Raw genomic sequence first — 11,363 nt, forward strand, 5'->3', positions numbered from 1 at the left:
AGTAAGTGTAACATGGCTGGAAGGTAGATGAGTGGGAAGAAGAGGGAACTGCAAGTGAAGTACAGAAAATCCGTAATCTAGAAATTACAATCTAAATGATATAACTGTAACAGAACAGAACATTTTGTCACAATTTCCGAGCAACCAGACATAAAGAGATACATACTGGATTAACAGTTCTCATGTGATAGATAGAAGCATATGATTTACTCAAGAGTGACAACCTTTTCTTTAATTTTGAAACAAGTGTGAATATTATCACATGGATATATTCAGCAATTTACAAGAGATAATGACAAATTTAATAGATGTTATTCAAGGTAGTTTTTAACATTATATAGATTATTTAACTTTTATATTGACACAATAATAGCTGAAGGTAAAATCTTAAAATTATCTCTATGTAAAGGCAGTTCAGTACAGTTATCCATCTTGTTAATTTAACATTATTCAAGTATACATACAAAGGAGTTTAGAAAAATGAGTGGTAAGAATGCTCTGTAGACTGTCCTCAAATATCAAATTTCTCAGGAAAGTTTTTTAAGATGAAATTTAAAATTTAAATAATTAATACCTGAAGTGTTAATTTTCTAAGGTACTGATTGAGAAAACACCATGTAATCTCTGGGCATTACATTAATAATGAAAACTCCTAACACTTAGACAAAGCCACTACTGAGTCTGTGGTCTACCCAAACTATATCTTGAAAAGGATAATAATATAAATAAATAAAAGGAAGGAAAGAAGCTCACATCTTTTTAAAAGAAGTCATATTATGTTATAATTTAAAGTGAAATTATGCACAAATGATAACTGGCTGACATACATTTTCCCCTGCACTATCGATTTCTCAAAAAGCAAGTTAGGAGTTTTCACTGTGATAGATTCAGAAGGACCATTTTGAGAATATTTTCATAGATGAAATCAAATTTAGCAGTATTATTGAAACAAGGAAGGAAATATACTCAATTATCTCACCTTGACTCGTTTAGGAATAAAAATGGGTGGAGGAATAAACTTTATTCTCCATTTTTCTAAGAATATTATATCAAAAAATAGTACAAAATGAGTTTTACAATTAGAAATTATGTTATTTACTAAAATGAACAAGGTTTTCTAGTTTCACATTTTTTTAAAGCAAATATTCACTTAAAAAAAAACACACAAAAAAACGTGAATTGACATAAAATAACCTCTTATCACAAAGTAGCCCAAACTAAGTAGGCACCAGCTTAAGGCTGAAATAAATTGAGCATTCTTATTCTCACCACCGGCGCCTGGCCTGCCCCAGGGTGACATGCAGGGGCTTGGAGCCCATTATGCGACCATTCATCTCATCCACTGCTTTGGTAGCCTCTTCAAAAGAGGAGTAGCAGACGACCCCAAACCCTTTGCCTTGCCCCACTTCCACCATCACTTTAGCCCGGCTAATTGATCCAAAGGAAGAAAATTCCTCCTTCAGCTTTTCATCATCGATTGTCTCATCCAGGTTCTTAATATAGACAGGCACCCCCGGAGGCCGACTTTTTTCTTTCAATCTCAGCCGTTCAAATCTTCGCCTTAACTCAGCCAGGCGCTCGATTTTCTTCTGTGCTCGTCCAACATATAGGACTTTCCCATCGATGGACTTTCCGTGCAGGTCTAGCACAGCCTTTTGGGCAGCCTCGTGTGTCTCGTATCTTACAAATCCAAAGCCTTTAGATTTCCCACTGGCATCTCTTATTACCTTAACACTCTCAGTTGGCCCATATTCACTGAAAATGTCCTTCAGTTTTTCGTCATCCATGTCATCTCCAAAGTTTTTAACAAAGACGTTGGTGAAAGTTGCTCTATCCCTGGTTCTGACTTCAGCTGCCCGCTCTTCCGGAAATTTGAATCGGCCAACATAAACTTGGCGATTGTTGAGCCGCACTCCATTCATGTGCCAGATGGCTCTGTTGGCAGCCGCCAGGCTGTCAAAGTGCACATAGGCATAACCCTTAGAGCCATTGTCATCGCATACTACTTTGCAAGAGAGAATGTTTCCAAAAGCAGAAAATAAATAAAAAAGGGCCCTATTGTCTATGGATTTGTCCAGGTTTTTGATGAATATATTTCCTACTCCAGATTTTCTTAAGCGGTCATCTGGCTGAGACCACATGAGGCGGAATGGTTTGCCATTAATCAAATCAAAATTCATGGTATTCAGGGCCCACTCTGCATCCGCAGGAAAACGGAAGTTAACATAGCCATAGCCCAGGGGGCTGCGGGTCACCGGGTCACGGCAGATTCGGGTGAAGCGCAGGGGGCCAGCAGGCCTGAACTTTTTATATAGCATGTCCTCGGTGACATCTGGGTCCAAGTCACCCACGTACAAGGCAGCCTTGAGGTACTTCTTTTTCTTGCCAGCAGGATTAGGCTCCCCACTCCCCATCTCTCTGAGCACAGAGAGGAGATTCTGTTGAGAGAGAGAGGAAAAAAAAAAAAGCTGCTTTCTCTAAGGTATGGGCCAAGCAGCTGTTCACGAATAGAAAAACGCCAAGGCGAAGGAAGCTAAAAAGCAGACTCAGAAACCCTGTTGAGGCTGAGAAAATGAAGTTCAGAAACACCTGGTCAGTAGGCTCAGAACGCATCAGACAAAAAGGCACCCTAATAACAAATCTCTTGTACCTTAGGGATTTACAATTTCCACCCATTCAGATTTAAAATGTTTCAAAAGCCAGCAGTAGGAAAGAAATTTCCCTTTCTCTGTTAAATTGTAAGAAATCATCAAGCGGCTCCCCATATCTAGCATTGCAGACCAAGGCCTCGCAATCCGTTTTCTGCATAAATATAGGCCTCGAGCTCCTGTTGGCTTAAAATTACATCAACAAGGGCAGGGGCGCCGAACGTGTATTCCTCCGCCGGCTGCCTGGCCGGTCTCAGGCGGTCTCCCAGCTAAGTAAGGCCGCTACACACACTGAACGTCAGCGAAAGCTGACTGCACTTGGTGCGTTGGGCCGGCAGGCTGCAGGCGGCGGATCAGACAGAGACAGACAGACAGACACACGCGCGGGGAACCGGAGACCGCCCAGATACCCAAGATGCCCACTGGGTACGGACCGAGTGACGCGCGGTGATTTCGGCAGCCTGAGACTCGCGGCAGGTCCGGAGGGACTGACTGGCAGACGCGCACTGGGTCAGCTCAGACGCGAGGCGGTTCCGGACAGATGCGGGGCGGAGTCAGAAGAGAAGGACAGATGCGCGGCGGGCGGGCAGAGCTCTGACCGATGGACAGGGATTGCTCTCCGCAAGACAAACCGACCCAGGGACGAAAAGCCTGTAGCTGTGGTAGGGCGGGGCGCGAGGAAACCCGGAACCGTGCTAAGTAACTTCCCGCTTCTCTGTGCCAAGATTTAAAAAAAAAAAAAAGAGGAGAGAGAGAGAGAAAAAAGAAAAAAAATGGTTTTTAGATTTGTTCTTATTATTGAAGTTTTATTTATTAATTATTTTAAAATATTATTTTTAGTCTGCTGACCCAAAAATCAGAGGAGGTGACAACTTAGGCGGAAAGAACTCTCATAAGGTTTTTTATATTTTATTTTTTTAACTGATTTCCTAAATCATTTCTGTTTAGGAAATAGGATATAGCTTGCATACTTTTCTTGAGTGCATTAGAAAGTCAGACTCGACAGCTGTCCTGGACTCCCAGTCCAGTGCTTTACGATCACGGGGTCGAATAAAACACAGGGCCATGTTGTCTTTGGCCTTTATCCTTACTCCATTAAATTCCAGCATAATGGTAGCATTATCCCCAGGTAGTAGGCAGAGTTCTTTTCACTGCTCCAGTAATACTAAGGCTTTAATGATTGCAGAGTCATAAAATGGCTTTTAAAGGTACTTAGTGCCACAAAATATTGAAGATGCTACCTCTATAATCACAAATTACGAAATCTTAGTTAAAGAGATAAAAGCTGCAAAATCAATGCAAAATACATAATTAACGTTCGCAGATGAAACAAGCACATAAAGATATAGGCACTTTACACAATTAATTACTAATTTCTACATGAGCTGTCAACTTTACACCATTGCATTTTTTTTTCTTTTAGACTGTACTGTTGACTAAAGATGACAATTTAACCTCATTATTTGCTCAAATATTTAATAATTTTAAAAATTGAACTCTTGTGCTTGCTTTCTAGGATTCTTGCTTAACTAGGGCATGGAGACTGAGAAAAACAAATACAAACAAAAAATATTATGGAGGTAGACTAATAAAAACTGGTCTTACAATATGACTACAGTGACCAACATATAGAAACACTTGCAAACACTTGCTTTGTTCATTTTATTTTGAACACAATTTTTAACCATCTTTCCTGCTAAGCTGAATTAACAATAAGCTTTTAAATTAACTTTTGACTGTTTTTATTTTTCTTATTTAAAAATATTGTTTTACTGGAAATGTTATATTAAAAAACAACATAAATCTAGGAAAATAATTTCCACAGTATTATTAATGAATCAGATCAATATTTTAAAGTCATTTATGTAACCATCTAAATACCCATATTCCAATTCATTTATACATAGTTCCTCTAAGATTATAGTTAGAAGTGGGTTGTTAAAAGTAATTATTTTCAAAATAACCTCCTCTTTACACTTACCAGCCATTTTGAGGCCATTGTACTGTAAATATTCTAAACTATAGTGACCTTTTTAGTAGAGCAAAAATAAAAAAATATATATATATAATTGCTTTGAAATAAATTGTAGTGTTCCCTCCTTCATAAGCAGCAGATTATGGAAAAAAGGAAAGCATTTTCACATATAATTTGTTGAATCATTTTAATATTTAGATTGAGAAAAGTCTCAATCTTTGTCATTTTTTGTCATTTTTATTATATATTAAAAGCGAGTTTACAGTCTATGTTAATATGATTCATATATTAAATCCATTAAAAATCCCCTCCCAGATTCCTAAGGCAGTTGGTTGAAGCATATTTGGGTCTTTCTAAATGTGAGAAACATTTTGCATGAAGTTCATCTTATCACACATTGTTATTTACAGTTGATAGTAATGTGTCAGCATGAGTGGAAGAAGAGCAGTTGGGAATTTATTTTTCATCCTTGTCCTACCAGGCACTTGATCCTGTGTTTCCAATTAAAAATCTCAGCTGTGCAAGTTACTGGGACTTCACAATGTTAGTAAATTTGCTGCTCTCTTGAATGACATCTGGGACGACAACAAAATATTATAAAGTAAAATCTTTATTACCTAGAACTTGGCTCATTTTCTTTTTTAGACAGAGAGGATAATGGTAAGAAAACAATTTGATGTTAAGAATGTAGTATAAACAGGCATTTCTACAGTAAGTTTTGGAGACAGTAGCAATTTTTCCCCTATTTCTAAAAATTTTATCTTGAGCCATGAGCACTTATGCCTTGAATGATAATCCTACAGTCACTTTGATAAGATTAATTATCAAAGAAAGATTAAATTGTGTTTATTAGAAGGTACTTATTAAAGTGAGAAAGTGGCCAAAACTGGAAAAGTTTTAACATAGTTTACAATGGAATGAGATTCATGCTAAATTGTTAATAAACCAGAATACCTCATTCTTTAAGCAACATTTCAGTATTTTTAAATATTAAAACTATAGTTTAGATACTTATTCAAGTTGGTAGCTATAATTCATACTTTTACAACCATACAGGATTTGTTGGAAATTAAGAAAAACACTTTTATAAAAGCAGTTCAACATGTGTTTCCTTTTTCATTTGTCTGATGAACTAAATCTATGTTGAATTTAAAAGGTATGCTGAACTAAATTTGTCTCATGAACTAAATCTATGTTGAATTTAAAAGGTATGAATTTAAAAGGTATTCAACTGTGAACAAATCTGAGAAATAAAAATCATAATAAAATAATATAACAACTTTATACATATTTAGGCTTAATTAGGTGTCTCCTTAGGGTACTCTTTAATTAGATCCTATAAGTTTCAAATAAATCCATAAAATACTACATGTGAATTTATGCAATTGCTATGTATTCACAATCCAGTATATTTAGAGTTTTCTATAGCGTATATGATGGTGAATCAAAGTATTTTCTGTTATAATGTTTTGAAATAAGGTAGGAGTATCACCCACTTGGCAGATAGTCTCAGACTATCTCCTTACCAAGGCCTGTTTACTGAACATATGTCTCATACAGGGAAAATACCCACATACCACATTCTCTGGTTAAAAATCTTGAGCTATAGGCATTTCACCTGACCTGGAACAAAAAATAAAATAATTTTTAAAAATGAAAATTGCATGCTTTATTTTTATCTTCATTTCTTTATTTAAGTACAGTCCTTATACAATTTTATCAGTTATATAAGTTTCAGGTGTACAATATTGTGATTTGACATTTTTATACCTTACAATGTGATCACTCCACTAATTCTAATAATCATCTGTCACTGTGCAAACATCACAATATTATTGACCATATTTCCTTCCCTTTTTCACCCATTCCCACCACCCCTCCCTTCTGGTAGACACTTTCTAATTGTGGTTAGAAGCACGTAAAAATTTACCTTCTTAACAATTTTTAAGTGTACAATTCAGTGGCATCAAGCACATTCACACTGTTGTGCAACAAACATCACTATCTCCAAGACTGTTTATCTTGCCAAACTGAAACTCCGTACCCATTAATCTATGCTTTTAGATAACATTTAAAATATATTAAGCCATTTTTATTGTTGAGCATTAAAGCTGCTTTTAGTTATTTTATTGTCACAACACAACATGGTATAATAAACATCCTTATCCGCATACTTTTATATATTATCGCTCTTATTTATAATAACAAGATTCTTGGAAGTGAGGATTGAACACTTAAATGATATCTGTATTATTAAATGTTAATATATACAGTCAGACAGTTCAAAAATGATGCAGCGGTCTTCTTATTTTACCAATACCATGAAAATTTAGAGGAAATGGACAATTCCTAGTAAAATAGGAATATCACATTTGATTCAAAGGGGAGGAACAATTGCCGTAGAATAGATATAGATTACACCTGTGCTATAAAAAAAAAGGCACAAGTGATTTTATAATTGAGTACTATTATATAGTGTTTTAAAAAATACATGTAGGGCTCATGCTAGTCGAACTATTACCAAACATAAAAAGCTCCCTAAGCCATGTTTATAAATCACCACCAAAAGAGAATTTTCATGAGCCCAGCTCATCTTTTCAAACCAGAATAAATTGATGGTCAGTCCACTCACTTACAGAACTTGGATATATACCGAATCAGTTGTGCATATGTGTGGATGTGGGAACAGGCAGATTGCAGAAGCAGGGTTAAGTGTTATGTAATAAGGATTTAGAAGGGGATATGTGTTGGGAAGATAGTTAAAGACTTCTGGTTTAGAGTGTGGAAACAAAATATACTCCAGCTATTAATCATCATATTTTGTACTTTTTTTCTTTCCTTCTGGACTGTGTGTTTTATGTGCCATTAAGTCAGCTCCAATTCCTGGCTACCCTATGAATGAGTAATGTCAACCACGTCCTTTCCTCAGCAACCCTACTTTCTTACTGTAGACTCATGCCTATGACTTCTTTTATGGACTCAATAAATCTCATATTTGGTCTTCCACCATTCTTGCTGCTTTCTATTTTACCCGGCACTATCGTCTTTGCCAAAGAATCCTACCTTCTCATGATATGCCCAAAATAGGACACCTTAAGTTTTGTCATTTTTGCCTCCAGCAAAGTTTCAGGCTTACTTTGCTCTAGGACTCACTTGTTTGCGTTTTTCTAGACTGTTCAGAAATGTAAAACATAGTTCTCCACAGATAAGAAAAACTGTACTTTTAAGCAAGCAGATGATTGAGGAAAATTCTTTGCTTGTCTTTCCTGACAAAGAAGTTTACATGTAAAACAATACATTATTGTTTAATCAGTATCAATGAGAGGATCGTAGAACTGCTTTCTCTTAACTTATCCCATGTCCTCAAATCCCTGTCTTGTAGCTAGTGGCACAATAAGTATTCCAACATTTCCTGTGAAAGCTGTAGATGCTCCTCTTGTGTACTTCTTGGATATTCATATTAATCATCATAATAGGTAAGAGGAAGTGTGTGCCTATTTTGTTATGAAATTACTATCTTCATGTTTTTATATATCTAGCAGTAGTTATTTTAAATGGACATTAAATTTACAGAGTAAAAGACCTACATTTTACATTGGTGTTTGAATTCCCTAGTACATCTTCTTTGCCACAATTTTATTTGTTTGTTTGTTTGTTTATTTATTTATTTATAAAAGTTTTGTTAAAGTACAGTTGACACAGATTATATTAGTTTCAGGTATATAACATAGTTATTTGACATTTATGTAGCTTACGATGTGATCACCACAGTAAGTCTGGTAACCATCTGTCACCTTACAAAGTTATTATGATATTATTATGGACTATATTTCCTGTGCTGTACATTATATTCCGATGGATTATTTATTTTATAACTGGAAGTTTGTACCTCTTATTCTTCTCCATCTTTTTCACCCATCTAGCAGTTTGTTCTTTGTATCTAAGAATCTGCTTCTGTTTTGTGTTGTTTGTTCATTGGTTTTGTTTTTTTAGATTCCACTCATAAGTGGAATGCTATGATATTTGTTTTTTGCTGACTTATTTTACTTAGCATAATACCCTTTAGGTCCATCCGTGTTGTCACAAATAGCAAGATTTTATTTTTTTTATTGCTATCACTTCTTTTTTATCCATTCATCTATTGATAGATACCTAGTTTGCTTCCAAATCTTGTCTATTATAAATAATGCTTTAATGAACATAGGGTTGCATATATCTTTTCAAATTAATGTTTCTGTTTATATAGGATAAATACCTAGATGTGAAATTATTGGTTCATATGGTAGTTCTATTTTTAAATTTTGGAGGAAACTACCTACTGTTTTACATAGTGGCTGTACCAATTTACAATCTCACCAGAAATGTGGGAAGATTCCTTTTTCTCTACATTCTCACAAACACTTATTATTTTCTGTCTTTTGGATAATAGCCATTCTTCCAGGTGGGAAATGATATCTCACTGTGGTTTTAATTTTAATTTCTCTGACAATTAGTGATGTTGAGCATGTTTTCATATGTCTGTTAACCATCTGTATGTCTTTTTTGGAGAAATGCCTAATTGTATTCTCTGTCCATTTTTTAATCCGATTGTTTTTTGATGTTGAGTTGTATGAGTTCCATATGCATTTGAGATATTAAACCCTATCAGATATATCATATTTGCAAATATCTTTTTCCATTCAGTAGCTTATCTTTTCATTTTGTTAATGGTTTCCTTTGCTGTGCAAAAACTTTTAGAATGATGTATTCCCATTAGTTTCTTTTCTTTTACTGCCTTTGTCTGAAAACACATATCCAACAAGATATTGCTAAGACCACTGTCAAGGAATTTATAGCCTATATTTTCTTCTAGGAGTTTTATGGTTATAGCTCTTTCATTTAAATCTTTAATCTATTTTGAGTTTATTTTGTATATAGTGTAAGAGAGTGGTCCAGAGTCATTTTTTTTTTTTTGCATATATCTGTCAAGTTTTCCCAACAACACTTATTGTAAAGACTGTTATTTCCCCCATTGTATATTCTTGGCTCTTTTTGTACATTAATTGACCATATTTCTGGGTTCTTTATTCCATTGCATTGACCTGCATATCTGTTTTTATGCCAATACCATACTTTTTGATTACTATAGATTTGTAGTATAATTTGAATTCAGGAAGTGTGATAATTTTAATTTTGTTCTTTCTCAAGATTTCTGTGGCTATTCGAGCTCCTTTATGGTTCTATATAACTTTTAGGATTATTTGTTCTAGTTCTGAGAAAAATGCATTGGTATTTTGATGGGGATTGCATTGAATCTGTAGATTGCTTTGGGTAGTATGGATATTTCAATGACCTTAATTATTCCAATTCATGAGCACTGTATATTCTTTCATTTATTTGTATCATCTTTATTTTCTTTCATCAGCATCTTATAATTTTTAGAGTATAGGTCTTTCAACTCCTTAGTTAAATTTATTCCTAAGTATTTTATTCTTTATAATGCAATTGCAAATTGGATTTTCCCTTTAACTTCTTCTTCTAAGTTATTAGTTTATAGAAATGAAAACAATTTTGTATATTAATTTTGTATCTTGCAACTTTACTGAACTCATTAATTAGTTTTTGAGTGGAGTCCTTAAAGTTTTCTAAACATAGCATCATATCATCTGCAAATAGACAATTTTACTATTTCTTTCCAATTTAGATGCTTTTTATTTCTTTTTCTTGTCTGATTTATATGGCTAGGACTTCCAATACTATATTAAAAACAATGATGAAAGTGGGCATCTTTGTCCCAGATCTTAGAGGAAAAGCTTTGGGCTTTTCATAACTGACTACTATGTTAAATATAGGTCACTCATATATAGTCTTTATTATGTATAGGTATGTTTCCTGTATACCCACTTTGTTGAGAGATTTTTTTTTTTACCATAAATGGGGGTTGAATTTTGTCAGATGCTTTTTCTGCATCTATTAATATAATCACTTGATTTTATCATTGGTTTTATTAATGTTGAGTACAGCATTGATTGATTTGCAGATATTAAACCATCTTCGCTTTCCTGGAATAAATTGCACTTGATCATGGAATGTGATTATTTTATTTATTTTTTAAATGTTTTTTTCAATTGCAGTTGACATACAATATATATTAGTTTCAGGTGTACAACATATTTATAGACATTTACATAATTTATGAAGTGAGAAACTCGATAAATCTCATACTCATCTGACAATGTTATTGACTATATCCCCTATGCTATATTTTATATCTCATGACTATTTTGTAACTACCAATTTGTACTTCTTACTCCCTTCCCCTTTTTTACCTACCCCCTGAACACCCCTCCCATCTGACAACCATCAAAATGTTCTCTGTATCTATAAATTTGCTTTTGTTTTATTTGTTCATTTATTTAGCTATTTAGAGTCAACATAAGTGAAATCATATGATATCTGTGTTCTCTGACTAATTTCACTTAGCATCATACCCTTTAGGCCTATCCATATTTTCACAGATGGCAAGATTTCATTCTTTTTTTATGACTGAGAATTATTCCATTGTATGTGTATGAAACTTCTTTGTTAACCAATCATCTATTGATGGACACTTACTTAGGTTCCTTACATATCTTGGCTATAGTAAATAATGCTGCAATTAATATATGGATTCTAATGTCCCTTTTAAGTGGTGTTTTGAGTTTCTTTGAATAAATAACCAGAAGTGGAATAACTAGGCCCTTCCTTGTCTCTTATTATGG

General features: G+C 34.3%; 1 protein-coding gene across 1 annotated transcript; it reads right to left on the reverse strand.

Annotated features, from left to right (window-relative positions):
- Positions 1-202: 202 nt before the first annotated feature.
- On the reverse strand, positions 203-3,309 carry PABPC5 (poly(A) binding protein cytoplasmic 5). The gene is made up of 2 exons (XM_039859289.1): positions 3,083-3,309; positions 203-2,438 (listed from the first exon to the last, which is right to left on the reverse strand). Exon 2 carries the CDS (start codon positions 2,412-2,414, stop codon positions 1,266-1,268), a length of 1,149 nt encoding a protein of 382 aa, XP_039715223.1. The 5' UTR covers positions 2,415-2,438; positions 3,083-3,309; the 3' UTR covers positions 203-1,265.
- Positions 3,310-11,363: the final 8,054 nt, after the last annotated feature.

Source organism: Pteropus medius, unplaced genomic scaffold (assembly GCF_902729225.1).
Source record: "Pteropus medius unplaced genomic scaffold, Ma_sr-lr_union100, whole genome shotgun sequence".
Lineage (NCBI taxonomy): Eukaryota > Metazoa > Chordata > Mammalia > Chiroptera > Pteropodidae > Pteropus > Pteropus medius.

What these genes read in the sequence shown, in the direction of transcription:
- PABPC5 (XM_039859289.1), bottom strand. Translation starts at nt 2,414, where the DNA reads ATGGGGAGTGGGGAGCCTAATCCTGCTGGCAAGAAAAAGAAGTACCTC.